At 46.5% G+C, this 22,128-nt stretch overlaps 1 protein-coding gene across 10 annotated transcripts in view; it reads left to right on the forward strand.

The window, feature by feature from the left end:
- ANK1 (ankyrin 1) overlaps positions 1-22,128 on the forward strand; it is a 460,733-nt gene that overhangs the window by 380,127 nt on the left and 58,478 nt on the right. For all 10 annotated transcript variants that reach the window (XM_068274645.1, XM_068274648.1, XM_068274649.1 and 7 more), the window contains 4 exons: positions 898-982; positions 5,993-6,067; positions 10,361-10,492; positions 11,796-11,969. In XM_068274645.1, the coding sequence (XP_068130746.1) occupies positions 898-982; positions 5,993-6,067; positions 10,361-10,492; positions 11,796-11,969 (466 nt within the window). The remainder of the gene's footprint in view (positions 1-897; positions 983-5,992; positions 6,068-10,360; positions 10,493-11,795; positions 11,970-22,128) is intronic.

A 22,128-nucleotide genomic window follows, 5' to 3' on the forward strand; every position in this document is an offset into this window, starting at 1 on the left:
TCCAATAAGGGTAGCCTTATTGAATGAGCTTTTACAGCTAACAACCAATCAACACCGTCTTTGCTACGTACCATTCAGTAAACTGAAATATGATTGGTTATTACTATTATTATCTTCTATTTTAAAGCACTGTACATACATACATACATAATCATCCAGCTAACATTCTTAGAGAAGATTGCTGTCTTTCCCTTTACCCAATGAGCACTAAAATAAGGGCCAAATTTTTTTTACCACCCAAAGCCCACTATCACCAGTCGCCCCCTTACCTCTTTAATATAGGTCGCTAGATGACTCCTCCTTCCTTTAGTATAGGTAGCTAGATGACTACTCCCCTCCTCCTTTTAGTATAGGTAACTACATGACTCTACCCCCTTTAGTATAGGTAGCTATGTGACTCCTCCCCCTTCCCTTTAGTATACAGTAGGTAGCTAGATGATGCTTCCCCTCAACCCTTTAGGAAATGCTTGGGAAATGCTGCTGATTAGTATAGTGGTCCCCATCCTGCAGATCAGGCTGCAGCATGATGGCGAGTCACTTGGAGAAAGAGAGGTGCTGGCTGCAGGAAGATTACAAAGTGGCTATGGAAGGGAAGATGCAGCAAAGCTTCAGTGCTGGAGCAGAGCTTGGAGAGTTGAGTCTTGCTGCAGCCTGATCACTCCCTCACAACTCTGCATAAAACCCGTCAGTCCAGGCAGCAGGGGCTGACCAGGTCTGTGGTCTGTCTAGCGACCGGTGGTGTATTAGGCTGCTAACTGCCCCAATGCTAATCCGCCCTTTGCCCATCTGCGCCCTAGGCCATGGCCTGTGTGGCCTTGCTGCAAATCTGACCCTGACTAAAATGTTGGCAGGTTGAGTAAGTATAAAGCTGCATAATATTCACTTCTGTTTCCACAGACCCCCGGCAGCCTGGACAGACGGAGGACACTGACACCGCTGGCTCTAAGAGAGCGGTATAGCCTTCTGAATGACACAATCAGAGGTAAGAGTGAAGCCGAAAAGGAGGTAATGCAGGAGATAAAGGAGGTGGCTAACCAGGCTTAGAGGCATACCTCCCAACATTGTAAGTGTCGAAAGCGGGACACTTAGGCCACGCCCCTGGCCACGCCCCAACCCCCTAGCCACGCCCACTAATTTATTTATATATATTTTTAATTTATTGTTTATTAAAAAAATGTAATTAATTACTCCCGAAAGGGAGGGTGCCAGTGGGACGGGGAGGAGGGTGGCCGAGGGGGGGAAAAGAAAACCCGATCGAGGCACCAGCCCGGGGATGCGTATGCGGCATGGATGCCGCATGGACGCTATTAAGCTTCTCCCTCCCTCCCTCCTAATGTGCCCCCAGTGTCCCCTTATGTGATTAATTAGAGGGGTTGTCAGTGGAGGGGGGGAGAATGCCCGTCACCGTGGGTGGGGAGGAGGGTGCCACTTTTAGGTGGGGGGGGGGGGGGCGCCTGGACAGAGAATGGAGGCGGAAAAACTGATCGAGGCTCCAGCCGCGGTACTGAGGGATGCAGGAGCCCGGCTTCATTACTTCCTCCCTCCCTCCGTGAATGCCCCCAAATGTATGTCCGTGTGCCCCCCTCTCCTCCCCTCCCTATAGGCAGAGTGAGCGCAGCGGAGCGGGCAGTCGGGTCCTCTTACCGCTGGCTGATGCACGCGTACTGTCTCTATCCGACCTCCATGTGCTTCCTGTGACGTCATAGTAAACAGGAAGCACATGGAGGTCGGATGCCAGAGACAGTACGCGTGCATCAGCCAGCGGTAAGAGGACCCGACTGCCCGCTCCGCTGCGCTCACTCTGCCTATAGGGAGGGGAGGAGAGGGGGGCACACGGACATACATTAGGGGGCATTCACGGAGGGAGGGAGGAAGTAATGAAGCCGGGCTCCTGCATCCCTCAGTACCGCGGCTGGAGCCTCGATCAGTTTTTCCGCCTCCATTCTCTGCCAGCCGTCGGGATTCGAGAGGGGGGGCCCGGGATAGCGGGAGGGCCCCCCCAAATCGGGAGAATCCCGACGAAAACGGGACGGTTGGGGGGTATGCTTAGAGGGAACACATAAAGTACAACTGAAGTTAGAGGGATATGGAACTGCCATATTTATTTTCTTTTGAGCAATACCAGTTGCCTGCTATCCCACTGATCCTCTGCCTCTAATACTTTAGTCATAGACCCTGAACAAGCATATGCAGATTAAATGACATTATTGTCAGATCTGACAAGACTATATGCATCCTTGTTTCTGGTATTATTCAGACACTATTGCAGCCAAATAGATCAGCAGGACTGCCAGGCAACCGGTAGTGTTTTTAAAAGGAAATAAATATGGCACCCTCCATATTCTACTCACTACCAATGCCCTTTAAGTATTTTCTGGAATCACAATTTTTATTTATAAAATACATTTTTGAGGTTACTATTTCATATTTTTTGGCTGCATCATATACATATAGTAGTCTTTCTCTACTGGATAATTTTTCATAAGACAAAATGTCAGCTTCACTGCTTAAAGGGATACTGCAGGGGGGTCGGGGGAAAATGAGTTGAACTTACCTGGGGCTTCTAAAGGTCCCCCGCAGACATCCTGTGCCCACGCAGCCACTCACCGATGCTCCGGCCCCGCCTCCGGTTCACTTCTAGAATTTCAGACTTTAAAGTCTGAAAACCACTGTGCCTGCATTGCTGTGTCCTTGTTCCCGCTGATGTCACCAGGAGCATACTGCGCAGACACAGACTATACTAGGCCTGCGTTGTACGCTCCTGGTGACATCAGCGGGATCGAGGACATGGCAACGCAGGCGCAGTGGTTTTCATACTTTAAAGTCTGAAATTCCCAAAAGTGAACGGGAGATGTGGCCGGAGCATTGGGGAGTGGCTGCGCCAACACAGGATGTCTGCGGGGGACCATTAGAAGCCCCGGGTAAGTTCAACTCATTTTCCCCCGACCCCCCTACAGTATCCCTTTAAATGGAACCTGAACTGAGTATGATTATTTAGAATAAACACACAATGTAGCAGCAATTGAATATTACATACTTACCTCACCGTCAGTTCCTCTCAGAAGCTCACCATTTTCTTCTTAAAGTGATCCCTTCCAGTTCTGACAATATTTTGTCAGAACTGAAATACACCAGTTGCTGTCAGTTATATATCAGCTGCTGTCAGTTACAACTGAATGTGCAAGGTAATGCCCATGCTTCCCTATGGCTCAGGAGTGCAATAAGACAGTTTACCAGTGTGCTGACCAGGAAGCTGTTATGGGGTAATGGCCATTTTCAAAATGGAGGACAGAGAATTCCATTGATCACAGTGGACAAACAGGATGCAGGAGAGGAGAAAGAGATTGAGGAGTAGACTGCACGGGAGGTAAGTATGATGTGTTTATGTTTATTTTGACTTAATTTTCAGTTCAGGTTCTCTTTAACTGTGGTGGTAAAATCAGTTACACAGTGTGCAGTGTTTGCAGTCAGTTAAATTGAGAGAAGGGGCCATAAAAGTGGCATTAGACATTATATAGTTGTTTTCTGAACCTATGTGTGCCATCGCTGCCATACACAGGAGTTCAGTTATGAAAATGTCACCTCCTTGATTGAAGACAAGGGAAGGGAGTATTGATCAGAGTTAGAGGTTAGGGTTAAAAGGGTTCTGTGGAGTGCTGGAAAAAACAAAAACTGACACTTACCTGGGGCTTCTATCAGCCCCCTGTAGCTGTCTTGTCCCGCGCCGTCCTCCTCCGATCACCCATTCCCTGCCGCCAGTCCCAGTCAACTATTTGTCTAACAGGACGAATAGTGCGCACTCCCGCTCGCGTCTCCGGGAGCTTACTGTGCAGACGAAGTACGAAGTTTTCTTGTACTGTGCCTGTGCAGTATACTCCCGGAGACGCGTGCGGTAGCAAGCACACGCATGGCCACACAGGCTCAGTCGCATTAGGCGCGCCATTGGACTGGCGGCAGGAAACGTGTGATTGTAGGAGGATGGCGTGGGACATGACAGCTACAAGGGGCCGATAGAAGCCCCAGGTAAGTGTCAGTTTTTGTTTTTTTCCAGCACTCCACAGAACCCCTTTAACCTCCTTGGCGGTTCGGGGTAAGCCGCACAGGAGGTTTTCTCCGGCCCTGCTGGGCCGATTTGTTTAATTTTTTGTTTGCTGCACGCAGCTAGCACTTTGCTAGCTGCGTCAGCACACCGATCGCCGCCACCCCGCGCTCGATCGCCGCTATCCGTTGCGCCACGCGCCCCCCCCCCAGACCCCGTGCGCTGCCTGGCCAATCAGTGCCAGGCAGCGCTGAGGGGTGGCTCGGGACTCCCAATGACGTCCCGACGTCGGTGACGTCATCCCGCCCCGTCGCCATGGCGACGGGGGAAGCCCTCCAGGAAATCCCGTTCTTTGAACGGGATTTCCTGATCGGAGATCGCCGAAGGCGATCGAAGCTGGCGGGGGGATGCCGCTGAGCAGCGGCTATCATGTAGCGAGCCCTCTGAGTACCGTGGTACTTCTGTCAGTTTCCTGTCTGTGAACCTTGTTGCATTGTGGGAAATAGCTGTTTACAGCGGTTTCCAACTGCCAAAACAGCAAGCAGCAGCTACATCACCTGCCAGCAGTAAAAATCTCACCATGTAATAAATGTCAGAATATAAATCAGGGATTTAAAAGATTTTACAATGGGCATACACAGACTAAATCATTTATACATAATTATTGTAAAAATGAAGCACTTTTTTATTACATTATTTTCACTGGAGTTCCTCTTTAAGTGTTAATTCAAACGAGTGAGGGCTCTCAGTGTCACTCCAACAATCATTTAATGTAAGCCTAAATGCAGTTGCATAACTAGAAGTCATGGCCCCCCTTAATGAAACTTTGATGGAGCCCCTCCAATGTTCCCACCCTTCCCTTGCCCCCCTTGGTGCCCTTTGGGGCCCATCTCACAAGGGTCAAGTGTGGCCATCATGATCTTCACACCCATAACAAGGATAGCCACAAAAACACCTGATCTGAAGTATAGTCCCCTGTGCTGGAGAAAGGGAAGGTTAGTAATTGGGAACCCCTCACAGCTCTGGGCCCCCATGCAATAGCAGGTGACGCTCCCCTCTAGTTACCCCTTGCTTACCTGGTGCTTCTTCCAGATCCCCCCCCCCCCCTCCTCCCAGCCTTACAGGTCTCTTTCAGAGGAGGGCAGCGGAGCAGACTGGGGGGAAATTTAGAGGATCTGTAAGGCTACAGGAAGTAAAAGTTGCCCCCAGGTAAGAAAAATTGAACTTTTTCCCAGGTCTTTTAGGTATACTTTAATGATCATCTAAAGTGATAAAGGTTTAGTATCTGTAGATAGTGTAACCCTGACCACTGCAGACATCCAGAACTAGCCAATATCTCAAACATAATCAGAATCAGTTTTTATTTCGCCAAGTACGGCAAGAGCCGTACTCGGAATTTTTTGTGGTACACATGGCATAGACAGAGTATAGACATACAACACATACAGTTGAAATACAGTAGTCAGATAGTCTGATAGAGATGCTGGTAATGGTCCCGAGTCCCCCCCTTTCCGGATGGGAACCAAGGCAGACAGTGACGGGGACCAGCTGAGCGACCTGGCAATTAGAACTGCATGCCGGGCCGAGGAAGGTCAGAGTTCAGTGACCGAACAGCTTGGGGGAAGAAGGTGTTCTTCCGCCTGGTGGTTTTGGATGGTATCGCCCTGTATCGGCGGCCCAACGGGAGGAGCTTGAAGTAGTGGCTGCCAGGGGGAGAGGGGTCCCGGGAGATCATGGTGGCCCTCTTCCTCAACAGTGAAATCAGAAGTCATTTTCCTGGTAGATGTGTATTCATTCCCAATAAGAGAAGACTAGCCTGCCATAATCTTGTTTTAGAGAAATGTCTTCAGTACCTTGAAATATGATTGGTTGCTGTTGCTCTGCACTGTTTATCAGTTCTTCTTCTGCCTCCTGTGTTCACTTCTGTTTTATCTCACTCCATCTGTTGCCCAGGCTCCCTCAGTGGCACTGAGCGGTTTGACATGAAGATGGCCGTCATATCGGAACACCTTGGTTTGAGTTGGGCTGGTAAGTCCCAAAACGTATGAGCTATTTTCATCTGCACAGGTATTTATACTGTATACAGAGACGGTTATCTCATCGTGGCACATGTCCCTCCTTCAGGTACACTTTGAAGATCACTACACAGACTTGGTTCAATTGAGTGTGCATGTTCATTCCCATAGTGGATAGAGGAAAGGAATAGGCAGTGGAGTAGCTAAGGAGCTCTGGGCCCCAGGGCAAATTTTACGTTGGACTTCCTCAAGCCCTCTATACATAATAATTGTTATGTAGCACCAGGGCCGGGCCGAGGCATAGGCTGGAGAGGCTACAGCCTCAGGGCGCAGTGTAGGAGGGGGAGCACAATTCATTCAGCTGTCATTCCTAATTGTGTTTGAAATAGAAAGAAATAAGAAAAGGGGATACATGGCAGTGACTACAAGCCAGATAACTGTTGGGGAGGTTGTGGGCCCTGTGGCGCCTCTTAGTCTAATAGCAATCAGTGTGTGACGCTGGGGTGGGAGGGATGGAGGGGCGCACTTTGGTGTCTCAGCCTTGGGTGCTGGAGGACCTTGTCCCGCCTCTGTGTAGCACCATAGGAAAACCTGCCAAGAACAGCCCTATGTCAGTCAGATGTAAGCTGGGGAGGGGAACGGTTTAATAATGGTTACATTATTGGAAGCACATATAGAGGTGATCATTACCAGCATAGCACCAATGAAAAATACTAATACAGCGGTTGAAAAGGGGCCTCTGGCGGGCCGCCTCTGATCTAAGGGCCCCAGTGCACTTGCAACCTTGGCATTTCCTATTGCTACTCCCCTGGGAAAAGGAGAATCTAAAGCTATCGGAAAACCAGCCAAAGAAATTGTTTATTTGTTGGTTTCTCTGCCTCTATTAGTAGGTTACTGAGGCAGGGACCAAATCTTCTTAGCCAAAAGAAGTGTCTTCCATTCTTTCCTCCATGTCTTGTCTGAGGAGAGATAGGCATCTGTGTGCATAACTGATGAGCGGTATATGGAGGTTGCCTGGCTGTCCTCCTGATCATTCTGGCCTCGGTAGTATCTAAAACACACACACACACCTTGAAACCAGAATGAAGCTAATCTTGTCAGATGTTTTTCAGAAACATCTGATCTGCTTGCACGTTTAGGCTCTATGGCTGAAAGTAATAGAAGCGGATCAGCAGGACAGCCAGGCAAAATATGCATTGTTTAAAAGGATATAAATATAGTATGTCAGCCTTCATATCCCCCCTCACTTCAGGTTCCCTTTAACTACTTATCGTCCCAGGGGCGGGATTCCCACTGCGCGCCTGCTACTGCTGCTACTCCCTGTAACACACGTATGCAGTAAACAGTACACACTAGGAATTAAGTGGGGGAGGCATCTAGTGGCCAAATAGTAAAATTTCACCTGCAAACATCCCATTAAATAAAAATACATAAAATACCCCATTAATTAACCCTTTACCTCTCCTCCCATAGTTACTAAACTAAAACACTTTAAAATATATATATTATATTATGTATATATAAATATATTATACATAAATATTTACTTTAGGGACCAAACGTTTATTTAATATGTATGTCATGAGGGTATATTACTGTTATTTTTGCAAATAAGGGCTTGTAACTAGTGGCGGGCACAAAACTGAGAAAATACACCTTTATTTCCAAATAAAATATTGTCGCCATATATTGTGATAGGGACATACTTTAAATAATGTAATAACCGGGACAAATGGGCAAATAAAATACATGGATTATAATTGCAGTAGCATGTGTTACTTTAAAACTATAATGGCTGAGAAATGTTTTTCGATATTTTTTCTTACAATTCCCATCAAAATGCATTTAGAATAAACTAATTCTTAGCAAAATGTACCAACCAAAGAGAACCTAATTGTTTAAAAAAAAAAATAAGATATAGATAATTTTGTTGTGATAAGTAGTGATAAAGGTATTGGCGAATGAAAGGGAGGAGCACTGAAATTTGAAAATTGCTCTAGTCCATAAGGGAAAAAACCCCTCAGTGGTTGAACTGTACAGGTTATAGTGCCGAGCATGAGTATTGTGCACGATAGCAAAGATCCACGCTAGGAAGTGTGAAGACAGATGGTTCATTAAAGTTTTACTCGATCAAGATGGGCCCGACCATATGTCTACCAAGATACAAGAGCAAACCTCTATAAGCTACTGAAGGAAATTGTGCTTGTCCACAGCCTTCTCAGATAACTGTGAATCCAGCCACATAGTCTTGTTATTATATCTACTTCCGATGTAATTAAGAGATGTATTAGTTCCGCTTTGCCAAACTGTTATCACCTCTGGCAGAACTCACATAAACTTCCTGCTGTTGTCATTCCTGTTCTCTCCGCTGGTATGTGTCACTTTTCAGCATTTGTCTATGGAATAGACATCTGAGGTCTCCCAGGCAACAGCCTATACAGTAAAGATTTGCATTTTATCAATCCTTTCATGTTTAATTGATAAATATTTAAAATATGGTTAGCAGCTGCAGCTCTGCAGATCTGAGCCCGGAACTGGAAGAGCTGTATAAAGCTGGCCACTAACTGTCCAATTTCTAGCGAAAAATCGTTCGAGCGATCAGAAATTCTGATCGGATTGGTTGTAAATAATCTCCATTGGTGGACACAATCGATTATGAACGAGTGAAAAAAATGTCGCCCGAATGAATTTTCGTCGAACGAAAATTTGGATTTTCTTGGTGGTCGTGATAGATAGGAAGCAATGATTGGTTAGTTGATGGTGTAGTGAACGATTTTTCGTCCGATCAGAATTTCTGATCGCTCAAACGATTTTTCGCTAGAAATTGGACCGTTAGTGGCCAGCTTAATATGCTAGTCTGCGACACACACACCAGAGGATTAATCTTAAAGAATGAATATTATTTTTTATTTATATAGCTCCATTATCTTCCATAGCGCTGTACATAGTACACAACAAATAGTGGGGAACATACAGTAGCTACATGGGAGGTTCAAAACGCTGTACAATTAGGACAACCAGCAATACAAATACAGACATATTTGTCTATGTGTAGTTTGAGACATCAAACATCAGAATAAGAAACACTAGGAGGGAGTCGTTGCCCTTGCGATTACAAGAGGGTAGTGTGTTAGAGACTTAAGTGAAACAGACACAGGGGTTAGCGGATGAGGCAGTAAAGCTCCAGTTCTACATATAGCAAATTCTAGGATTGTCTGACCAGGTGTGTTTCCAGAGAATGCTTGAAGATTTCCCGGCTAGGAGCATGAGTAACTAGCTGTGGGAGAGGGTTCCAAAGCAGAGCTGATGCTGGTGAGAAGTCTTGGATGTGGGAGTGAGAGGAGGAGCCTAAGGTAGAGGGCAAGAGGGTTTCCTGGACCCATTAGCCCTAAAAGGGAAAAAATACTTCCTGACTCCAGAAGGCAGTAAGATTAATCCCTGAATTGGAGGACATCTAAAACCTAAACTTTATTAATAAAATATTAAAATCTAGAAACTTAAAAAGCAGTGAGAGTGACCCAAATGCTGTAGTAGCTATGGAGGTAGAGGAAGGAAGAAGTAAAGTTTTAAGGAGAGGTGTGGTAGTTAAACCATTACATACAGAGCTACATACAGATTTGGTACTCTAGATTTTGTTCTACCATGTGAAACCAACAGCATAAACTCCCTTGAATAGATCTCAAATACCTCCCTGCCTATTGACTCCGCAAAATAACTCAACATGTTTCGCCCTCTTAAGTAAAGGCTTTGTCAGGGTTATAATAAATTAAAATGCTCAAGTGCTACAGTGCATATTGCTGCTGCATACAAACTAACAACAATAAGTGTTCAAATCACATAGCTTATCAACCAGGATCAACTGAACTAGACTGCTCATCTCACTTGATCTTAAAAGTGGTACTAAACTCTGAATTTCCTCTCTGCTCTAAAAGATTGTCCACAGCATTATAACCTTTATGGATAAAAGGATTTACTGTATGGAGAGAGCCTCAGTGGTGCTCCTGCAGTCAATTAGCAGCTGCTGATAACAACTAATCTGACAGGTAATGTTTGCAGCACTTCATGTGTGTGAGGTAACATTTGCTGCATTTTAACACTTAATTTGCTACTTTGGAGTAATTGTTCCAGTGTTTGGCATTTTGGGGGCTCATTATTACTAAATGGTATGCTAGTAAATGAACCATCTGAAATGTAATATGAAATTGAAAGAAGTTGCATTAATTGATAAGATGAATGGCATTGTGCTTTGTAGTAGTGCTTTGGTATAAAGTATACAGATAACAAAAGGATTGTATTGCGTTCACAGAACTGGCCCGAGAGTTGCAGTTTGAGATGGATGACATCAACAGAATTCGAGTGGAAAACCCAAATTCGTTGTTGGAGCAGAGTGCGGCACTGCTGCATCTCTGGGCATCGCGGCAAGGTTCTAATGCAAAATGTAGGTACCTGCCTTCCATTCTGCCAGCTGTGGCAACACTTTTCTCTTCCAAGGAGGCAGCCATCTTGCTTCAATGATGTCCTTATATCTGCCTACTTCTTTTGTGCAGAATTCAGTTCAGCAGCCTTTTTGCATAATGTTCACAGTCGCAGCGCAGTAAGGGAATTATTAAAGAGATCAGCCATAGTAACTGAATGAACGATTTGACAATTGCAGAGCACTTTTCTTCTGTGAGACTCAAAGCACAAGGGGGCTGCTTCACAAAGCTTTTCTGTTGAATGATCTCGCTTTACTTATTAACTCACAATTTATCTCTCCTTTAATGACTTAACTCAGCTTTATCTCTTCTACTTATTTGTTTATCTCATGCATTATCTCTCCTTATTTGTTTATCTCATTAATTATCTCTCCTTATTTGTTTAACTCATGAATTATCTCTCATTTGTTTATCTCATGAATTATTTGTTTACCTCATGAATTATTTGTTTACCTCCTTTGTTATTTCTCATGCTTTATCTTTATTTGTTTTTCTCATGAAATATCTATCCTTATTTGTTTATCTCATTAATTATCTCTCCTTATTTGTTTATCTCATGATTTATCTCTCCTTATAGTAAGTTATCTTCTCCGCTATGAAATGCGAAATGCAGTAGCAATTGCGCTGCGATGCGATCATGTTTCAAACTAATTTCCACCATTGCGATTGGCCTACTATACTCAGTATAGGAGCTCAATCTCATCCAAAGCACGTCAGGAAGGTGATTGGCTCAGGACAAAATCGCACCACAATGGGAAGGCACTAAAGGAAGAGGCCGCTGCCATTTCCATTAATTTTACTGTTTCCTGCATTTTGCCATCCATTAGCATTCTGAATTGGATTGCCAAACGCAACATAAGGGCCTATTTCCACTAGCATGTTGCATTATGCATCCGTTTTACAGACACAATATACTGTATTTATCCTGCAATCTGAAAAAGTTTGCCTGTAAAACAATTGTATGGTATGCTGGATCTGTATTGGCATATAGACCTGTGTCAGACTCTAGGAGTCCCTCCCGTCCATTAAGAATTTAATAAATCCATTCTGACAGAAGGTTGTCATTGATTGCTATTGTCTCCCAGCACTCCCTGTCCTACAGGGCATGCCAGGAATACACAGGTGTCTGGTCACCCGCCTTGTCTCAATGTGAATGGGGTTGGAGCAGTAGTAGGGTGATTGAGAAGCCTCCTGATGAATGGGGAGGCCATGCCCTCCTCTTGCTTTACAAAGGATAATGCTAACACATGTTGTTTACCGCTACAGTGGAAGACCTGTACACGGCCCTCCGAAATATTGACCGCAATGAGATTGTCACCATGTTGGAGGGATCTGGTCGGCAGAGCCGGAGTTTAATGGGTGAGCGTCGTTACACAAACAGTGATGGATCCATCTCCCCGTCTCAGAGAAATGGTACACTCCCCTATGGCTCCTCCCCAGGTAAGTGAACATGCAGCTAGGTGTGCAGGGTTCAGTAGAGGCTAGATACTCCTGTATATAAAGATAACAGGTGCTTGGTGTAGAGAAGCTAAGAAAACCAGTGACATTTTCTAACATAGATAGATAGATAGATAGATAGATAGATAGATAGATAGATAGATAGATAGATAGATAGATAGATAGATACTGTAGACAGATAGCACCTGGGCAGATGTGGACCTAGCTGCCACCTACTGTGAACTCCATTTGCCATTTCACTCCTTACCTAACAGGCTTGGTCGCAAGCAGAGCATAGTCTGGTAGCTTGCCTGGAGCCCTGCATCCATCTCTGGCCATGCTCTAGTGAGGAATGATCACAATCAGAATTAGATAACACCAGTTTTAGTCAGTGCACCAGATATTTAGAGACTCACCAGCAGAGGTCACTGTGGGGTGTAAGAGTTGGGACTCTGCTCTCTGTAACTATGGTGGAGCAAAGCACAGGGGAGGCTAGGTTAACACAGCACATCATTTAATTGGTAAACAAACAATAATAACATATCCTGTACACATAACATTGTACTTTGCTGTATGAGAAACACAAGTTCCTTTAGTGTCAAACTCCAATACAAAGTGGGATGAAATTGAACACTGGGACCAAGTCACTGGACAACCTCAATGTTTAGTGTCCCCCCTCCCTTGCATATACAGTTCCCTTGTATCTAATGCCCCTCCCATATACAGTTCCCTTTTGTCTAGTGGTCCTCCTCCCTTCCCTATACAGTTCCTTGGTGTTTAGTGGTCTTCCCACCCCAATATAGTTTGCTTGTATTTAATGGCCCCCTCCCTCCCCTATACAGTTCTCTGCTGTCTAATGCCCCCCTCCCATATACAGGTCCCTGGTGTCTAGTGGTCCTCTCCCTCCCCTATACAGTTCCCTTGCTGGTGCTTAGTGCCCCCCATACAGTTCCCTGCTGTCTAATGCCCCCCTCCCCTATACACTTCCCTGGTGTCTAGTGGCTCCCTCCCCTATACAGTTCCCTGGCGTCTAGTGACTCCCCTTCCTCCCCATACACTTCCCTGGTGTCTAGTGGCTCCCCTTCCTCCCCTATACAGTTCCCTGGTGTCTAGTGCTTTTCTTCTCCCTCCTCCTTATGGCTGCCTTGGTGATCTTTTCATCTTCAGTAAAGCTTCCCTGGTGGTCTAGAGTGGCACATACATAATGCAGAGTGGGGACACCACTTCTATTCCAAAATGGATGGCTCTGCTGGCTAGATTTAGCTGTATGTGCTAGAAAGAAAGGCTTCATGCATGCACTGAAACACTCAAGCACAGAGCCTATGAGTCTTCAGAATAGAGAGATTTCCTAACAGTCGCTGCAGGGCTTCGGCCCATGTGACATTCCCTGCTGGCACAGCTGCAGCAGAGTGAGTGCTAAGCCAGCTGCTTTACAGCTTTCATATAGAATCAGCAAAGCCTTAACCAGATTTTTCCCACACTTCTAGAATCAGAGAAGCCTGGATGCTGGGCAGCCCAGCCTGGGCACCTCACAGTCGGTTCACTGTGTGTATTTCTTCTGTGTATGTAGCTGTATGCTTCCAGTTGTGTTTTACCGCTGATAGTAAATGATGTTATTTCAAGTAGTGATGGACTGCACCACCGACATATGCTTAGGCTTTAAAGACCAATGTCATAAAGAACACCTAAAGTGAGCGGAGTATCGAGGACATGCTCTTTATTTCCTTTAGTGAGGTAACAGTCTGACTGGCTGTCAAGCTGGTTTTGTTGGTTTCAGTAGTGTCTAAGTGACAAACCGAGAACAAACCTGTAATCAGCAGGGTTTAACTTTGTACACATGCTAGAATACTGAGGCAAAAAATGGGGAGAAACAGAGGCTATACATAGGCAACGGCACTTTTTGCAAACACTTACCGAAGTGTTCGTTGTCTCCCCAGAGGCTCCATCTGCTTTTAAATTGGTCCAGAATAAGCCGTGGCTAGAGTAAGTCAGCGACCTTTGAACCGGATCTAGTTGTGCTGTGTATGCGCAGTGTTTCAGTGCCATCACATGAACTGCTCAATGTGCCGTGCATGCGCAGTGTTTCAGTGCCATCACATGAACTGCTCAATGTGCCGTGCATGCGCAGTGTTTCAGTGCCATCACATGAACTGCTCAATGTGCCGTGCGTGCGCAGTGTTTCAGTGCCATCACATGAACTGCTCAATGTGCCGTGCGTGCGCAGTGTTTCAGTGCCATCACATGAACTGCTCAATGTGCCGTGCGTGCGCAGTGTTTCAGTGCCATCACATGAACTGCTCAATGTGCCGTGCATGTGCAGTGTTTCAGTGCCATCACATGAACTGCTCAATGTGCCATGCGTGCGCAGTGTTTCAGTGCCGTCACATGAACTGCTCAATGTGCCGTGCATGCGCAGTGTTTCATTGCCGTCACATGAACTGCTCAATGTGCCATGCGTGTGCAGTGTTTCAGTGCCGTCACATGAACTGCTCAATGTGCCATGCGTGCGCAGTGTTTCAGTGCCGTCACATGAACTGCTCAATGTGCCGTGCATGCGCAGTGTTTCATTGCCGTCACATGAACTGCTCAATGTGCCGTGCGTGCGCAGTGTTTCAGTGCCGTCACATGAACTGCTCAATGTGCCATGCGTGCGCAGTGTTTCAGTGCCGTCACATGAACTGCTCAATGTGCCGTGCATGCGCAGTGTTTCATTGCCGTCACATGAACTGCTCAATGTGCCATGCGTGCGCAGTGTTTCAGTGCCGTCACATGAACTGCTCAATGTGCCGTGCGTGCGCAGTGTTTCAGTGCCGTCACATGAACTGCTCAATGTGCCGTGCATGCGCAGTGTTTCAGTGCCGTCACATGAACTGCTCAATGTGCCGTGCATGTGCAGTGTTTCATTGCCGTCACATGAACTGCTCAATGTGCCGTGCGTGCGCAGTGTTTCAGTGCCGTCACATGAACTGCTCAATGTGCCGTGCGTGTGCAGTGTTTCAGTGCCATCACATGAACTGCTCAATGTGCCGTGCGTGCGCAGTGTTTCAGTGCCGTCACATGAACTGCTCAATGTGCCGTGCGTGCGCAGTGTTTCAGTGCCGTCACATGAACTGCTCAATGTGCTGTGCGTGCGTAGTGTTTCAGTGCCATCACATGAACTGCTCAATGTGCCATGCGTGCGCAGTGTTTCAGTGCCGTCACATGAACTGCTCAATGTGCCGTGCGTGCGCAGTGTTTCAGTGCCATCACATGAACTGCTCAATGTGCCGTGCGTGCGCAGTGTTTCAGTGCCGTCACATGAACTGCTCAATGTGCCGTGCGTGTGCAGTGTTTCAATGCCGTCACATAAACTGCTCAATGTGCCGTGCGTGCGCAGTGTTTCAGTGCCGTCACATGAACTGCTCAATGTGCCGTGCAGTGTTTCATTGCCGTCACATGAACTGCTCAATGTGCCATGCATGTGCAGTGTTTCAGTGCCATCACATGAACTGCTCAATGTGCCGTGCGTGCGCAGTGTTTCAGTGCCGTCACATGAACTGCTCAATGTGCCGTGCATGCGCAGTGTTTCATTGCCGTCACATGAACTGCTCAATGTGCCATGCGTGTGCAGTGTTTCAGTGCCGTCACATGAACTGCTCAATGTGCCGTGCATGCGCAGTGTTTTAGTGCCGTCACATGAACTGCTCAATGTGCCGTGCATGTGCAGTGTTTCAGTGCCGTCACATGAACTGCTCAATGTGCCGTGCGTGCGCAGTGTTTCAGTGCCGTCACATGAACTGCTCAATGTGCCGTGCGTGCGCAGTGTTTCAGTGCCGTCACATGAACTGCTCAATGTGCCATGCGTGCGCAGTGTTTTAGTGCCGTCACATGAACTGCTCAATGTGCCGTGCATGTGCAGTGTTTCAGTGCCGTCACATGAACTGCTCAATGTGCCGTGCGTGCGCAGTGTTTCAGTGCCGTCACATGAACTGCTCAATGTGCCATGCGTACGCAGTGTTTCAGTGCCGTCACATGAACTGCTCAATGTGCCGTGCGTGCGCAGTGTTTCAGTGCCGTCACATGAACTGCTCAATGTGCCATGCGTGCGCAGTGTTTTAGTGCCGTCACATGAACTGCTCAATGTGCCGTGCATGTGCAGTGTTTCAGTGCCGTCACATGAACTGCTCAATGTGCCGTGCGTGCGCAGTGTTTCAGTGCCGTCACATGAACTGCTCAATGTGCCATGCGTACGCAGTGTTTCAGTGCCGTCACATGAACTGCTCAATGTGCCGTGCGTGCGCAGTGTTTCAGTGCCGTCACATGAACTGCTCAATGTGCCATGCGTACGCAGTGTTTCAGTGCCGTCACATGAACTGCTCAATGTGCCATGCGTGCGCAGTGTTTCAGTGCCGTCACATGAACTGCTCAATGTGCCATGCGTGCGCAGTGTTTTAGTGCCGTCACATGAACTGCTCAATGTGCCGTGCATGTGCAGTGTTTCAGTGCCGTCACATGAACTGCTCAATGTGCCATGCGTACGCAGTGTTTCAGTGCCGTCACATGAACTGCTCAATGTGCCGTGCGTGCGCAGTGTTTCAGTGCCGTCACATGAACTGCTCAATGTGCCATGCGTGCGCATTGTTTCAGTGCCGTCACATGAACTGCTCAATGTGCCATGCATGCGCAGTGTTTCAGTGCCGTCACATGAACTGCTCAATGTGCCGTGCGTGCGCAGTGTTTCGTTGCCGTCACATGAACTGCTCAATGTGCCGTGCGTGCGCATTGTTTCAGTGCCGTCACATGAACTGCTCAATGTGCCATGCGTACGCATTGTTTCAGTGCCGTCACATGAACTGCTCAATGTGCCATGCGTGCGCATTGTTTCAGTGCCGTCACATGAACTGCTCAATGTGCCATGCATGCGCAGTGTTTCAGTGCCGTCACATGAACTGCTCAATGTGCCGTGCGTGCGCAGTGTTTCGTTGCCGTCACATGAACTGCTCAATGTGCCGTGCGTGCGCATTGTTTCAGTGCCGTCACATGAACTGCTCAATGTGCCATGCGTACGCATTGTTTCAGTGCCGTCACATGAACTGCTCAATGTGCCATGTATGTGCACACACAAAGCTCACGAGAGGGCATGGAGTGTGGACAGTGTTAGTACTGAGACACTGGAAATGCCCAGCACTACTAGATCTGGTTCAAAGGTCACCAGCTTACTCTAATCGGGGTCTACCGCTATACAAGCAGATGGAGAGTTGGCAAACGTGCCGACATCTATGTATGGCCTGTTTGCCCCCTTTTTTTGCTCCTGTTTTTCTTTCAGGATTGCTTCAGACAAGAATCTCTGCACAGCTACATTCATTCAGCTGAACAATCCTTTTTCGGTGCCTCATCTTATCAGGTCTGATGAAGTGTGGAAGAGGATAGCATTTGTTCCCTTGAATACAGTTGTTTAGAGCCTTGCCCATTTCAATCCCTGCTTATTAGCATGTACCTGTATTTAGGACTAGCGATGGTCATGTCTAGGAGAAGCATGTGATCAGTTTGGTCAGGTGATAGATATGCAAGTCTGTGATTTTCTAGTCATGATCATGTGCTAAAGCATGATGTGATCTCAGCAAATCAGAGCTTTGCAAATTGATCAGCTGATCAAACAAATCACATGCTTCTCCACAAGTTCTCCCAAACATAAACGACACTGTTTAGGACATGGTTATTAGCTCTTACCTGTAGTTAGGACATAGTTGAGTGCTTTGACATGGGAAGTTCAGCAAAGTCTTGAGTTTAGTTCATGATTTGTGAGAAAGTTTAGTGTACCTTAGAGGTAAAAGTTGCTAACCCCTCACCTTGCAGCATCCCCAGAGATCTAACACCTTCACTCATATTCTCTGAGAGCCGTTGTTGACAGTAGCAAGAATTGCCTGCTCTTGCACGTCCAAATCTGTGTTGTTCCTTTTCTAACTGATATGCTTCATGTCTGTCTCATCCCTCTCGTGCACTCCTAGAGATAACATTTGTGGGACTGGAGTCAATGTGTGTTTGTCTCACCCACTCTCTCCTTTCTCTCTCCCTCTTTCACCCCTTCGCTGAGCTTCTCTGTTCACCTTTGACCTCTGACCTCCTCATGCTACTGTCCTTCCTCTTTCATTTAAGACCAGGTGTCCCTCTCATCCTCAAACTCCCCTTACCCCTGAGGGATGCATGTTTCTCTGTGGCACAGTTACTCGGAGTGCAATCTCACATGAAACTCTAATGAACTCAGAACTGAAACCAAGAAAAGAAAGCAGCCCACCATACAGAGTTACAGATTGCCCAGCAAGCTCATGGTGAACCAGAACTCCTAGGAGTGTGTAAGGGGCTGACAGAGACCAAAAAGCCTCCTTACTAAAATATTATGCGAAACAGAAGGCGGCAAACTTCTGTTTTCCACCACACACAAGTAACAATATTTAAGGTCTTACTTTTTTAAATGATGATATTTTTTCCCCTGTAGATATTATCCATGGAAGTTTTGAACAGCTCATAAATTATAACTGCAGTACAGCAGGATAGGGCACCATGTAAACCACAGGTACACAGCAGGGGGTGGAACAATGCCCTCAATCCTAAGCTATGAAAACAGAGCCAATGGGCTTGGCCCGCTAAGAAAAATAGCATATAGCAACCTTATCAGAGTTAACATGCCTTATCAGAGTTAACACACCTGATCAGCGTTAACACGCCTTATCAGAGTAGCATAGCAAACTTATGCCTGCTAATTGGCAATGAAGAGAGCGCCACTCATCCTGCCCTGAGCCCCTGTGGATCCAATCACTTTAAAGAACATTATCCCCGCGCTTTGATTGGCCCGATAGGCTGCCTGTCACTTGACCGTAAACTTGGCAGGCAGCCTATTGGGCCCTATAACTCTGCATTGCACATTCAGTGAAACAGGCATATTTCCAAACATGTTATCGAACGATACAAAATGAAATCATTTTTAAAGGTGAGATTTTCAATATTGCTGCTGCTGATTCTGTATGGCTTTACATGCCAAAATGCTTTCTTTCTTTGATGTAAGTTCTGTTTGAAGCTTGCTTGTCACATGATATCATTTACACGACAAGCAGTGGGCTGGCAACTTTTATATTAGAATAAGCTGTTCAGTTTAAAATGCAATAATGGGAACAGGAGAAAATTCTACACAGCTCAGGTACATCGGTACAGATGTGTGATAAACTGTAACATCATGATAAATATGCTCAGAGATCCTGCACAGTGCAAAACAACTGAAGAAGGTGTGAAGGCAGGACAGATCAGTGTTACCAACCTTGGAAATACATTTTTACTGACAAAACATAAAAATTTTTACTGACAGAACACTATCTTTACTGACATCTAATATTACTGAAATTAAATGAAAGATATCACACATGCACCCTTACGTGCAATACACCGACAACCACGAGGGGTGCGAATGAGGAAGAAGAGTGCAGTGGCAGACACCGGACAGATAAAGTATTAATGCACGGCATCTAAGGAGGGGGTGGGGGACACTTTGATATATTTCTATTTAGGGATGCGACTGGGGGTTTCCATCATGTTTGTTCTCGATTATCGCAGCCCTTACCGCTGCATGCACCCGATCGAGCATGCCAACCTAAGATTTTCCAGCATGTTTGATTGATACATGCAATCGATACATGCAACCAATTTTGGGTCGAAATTGGTTTGATTGTATAGGCATGCTCTAGGTGGCACCAATTTTTATAATATCAATAATAATTGTCTTATCTGACATATTCGATTTGCCACCAAATCTACAGATGTATGGCCACCTTTAGCTAGAGCAGTGTACATTCCAGAGTTAGACGTGAACTGATAAGCGGTAAGCGCTGTGATCTTTTGGGAGAGAGAGGTTTTTTTTACTGACACCACTAAGTTTTTCATGGACTTTACTGACAGCCCAGATTTGTTGACTTTTTTACTGACTGTCAGTAAATTTACTGACGGTTGGCAACACTGGGACAGATGACAGAGAGAAAGGTGAGCAGAGGTCAGACCAAAAGACCTTGGGGCAGTACCTCCTTAAAGGACAACTGAAGTGAGATGTATGTCGGGCTGCCATATTTATTTCCATTTAAAGTGAGTCTGAAGTAAAATAGAAAAAAAACCAGATACTCACCCAAGGTGAGGGAAGGCCCTGGGTCCTATAGAGCCTTCCCGATTCTTTCATAGTGCTCTCGTTCCAGCAATGACTCCCTCCTTAGCAGTCTTCAACCTGACTCGATGGGTCAGAGACTGCTTTCTGCCACTGTGGGAGGCTTCGGAAGACTTTGGGAGCCTGAGTGCTTTTGAAGACAGGCCACTCAGTACTGAGCATGCGTAAACTTGCTCACTCGCGCATACGCAGTACGAAGCCATCTGTCACTCAGGTTCCTGAAGACTTCCGAAGCCTCCTGCGGCGGGAGATTTGAACAGTGGAGCCAGCGCTAGAACGAGAGGACCAGGAATGCTCTGTAGGACCAAGAGCCTTCTCTCTCCCTAGTTATCTATGTTTTTTTTTTTTTTTTCACTTCAGATTTTCTTTGCATGGCTAGCCTGCTGTTCCTCTGTCTCCCATACATTTAGCCACAGACCCTGAACAAGCATGCAGCCAGTCAAATGTTTCTGATATTGTCAGATCTGCATGATTGTTTTTGGTGTTATTCAGAAACTACTGAGGCCAAATCGATCAGCAGGGCTGCCAGGCAAAGGTAATAAATATGGCAGCCTCCATATCCCTCTCACTTCAGTTCACCTTTAATTTCCAAGTTCAGGACTTTTTTATGCCCCCTTCCGGAACACAATAACAGGTGATCTATGTTCATTAGTATGTTTCAGTTTGCCCACATTATACCGCTCAGTGGGACAGTCAGCCGTGTGGAGGTCTTCCTGTTCTAAATCTTTGTCTGCCTGTGTATCTTTGTGTGCATGTGCATGAGTGTTGTGACTTGTGTTGGTGTCAGTTGTGGGTCTATGGTAGGGTGTCCAGGGGTCCCCTGCTGAGCTTCCTGGAATCACTTGATCCGGTAGGAGGGTTCCTCAGATGTGCAGTTTGGAATCACTGGGTCTGTGACAAAGGTCCTCTACTGTGTTTCCGGGAATCAATGGATCTGTGTTAGGGGTCCTGTGCTGTGCTACCTTGAATCACCAGGTCTCTGTATGTAGGAAGGGTCCTCTGCTCTGTTTCCAGGAATCAGCAGATCTCTGGAAGGGGTCCTGTGCTGAGCTGCCAGAAATCTCTGGGTCTGTAGAAGAGGTACTCTGCTGTGTTTCCGGGAATTACTCGATCTGTGGGAGGGGTCCTCTGCTAAGCTGCTTGGAATCTCTGGGTCTGTAGGAGGGGTACTCTGCTGTGTTTTTGGGAATCACTGGAACTGTGGGAGGAGTTATCTGCTAAGCTGCTTGGAACCTCTGGGTCTGTAGGAGGGGTACTCTGTTGTGTTTCAGGGAATCCACTGGATCTGTGGGAGGGGTCCTCTGCTAAGCTGCCTGGAATTGCTGGGTCTGGGGGAGATGTTTTTTGTTAAACTACCTGAAATCGCTCAGTCTGTGGAAAAGGTCCTCTGCTGTGCTTCATGGGATCTCTAGGTCCATGGTAGGAGTCTTCTGTGTTGCTTCCTGGAAATTCTGTGTCTGTGGGAGTTGTCCTCTGCTATGCTATCTGGATTCACTAGGTCTATGGGAGGTGTCCTCTGCCTGCTGTGCTATCTGGAATCTCTTGATCTATAGGAGGTATTCTCTGTTGTGCTCTCTGGAATCTCTTGGTCTATAGGAGGTACTGTATTCTCTGCTGTGCTATCTATAATCTCTGGATCTGTGGGAAGAGTCTTGGTCCTCTGTTGTGCTTCCAGGAATCGCTAGGTCTATGGGAGGTGTCCTCTGCTGTGCTTCCTGGAATCTCTAGGTCTGTGGGAGTGGTTTTCTCTTGTGCTTCCAAGAATCACTGGGTCTGTGGAAGAGGTCTTCTGCTGTGCTTCCTGGAATGTCTAGGTCCATGGGAGGTGTCTTCTGCTGTGCTGTCTGGAATCTCTAGGTTTATGGGTGTTGTCCTCTGATGTACAGCTTGGAATCGGTAGGTCTGTCAGAGACTCAGAGGTGTCATCTGTTGTGAAGCTTGGCATTGCTGGGTCTGTGACAGAGGTCCTTTGCTATGCCA

Source organism: Hyperolius riggenbachi, chromosome 3 (genome assembly GCF_040937935.1).
Source record: "Hyperolius riggenbachi isolate aHypRig1 chromosome 3, aHypRig1.pri, whole genome shotgun sequence".
In the NCBI taxonomy this organism is placed as follows: domain Eukaryota; kingdom Metazoa; phylum Chordata; class Amphibia; order Anura; family Hyperoliidae; genus Hyperolius; species Hyperolius riggenbachi.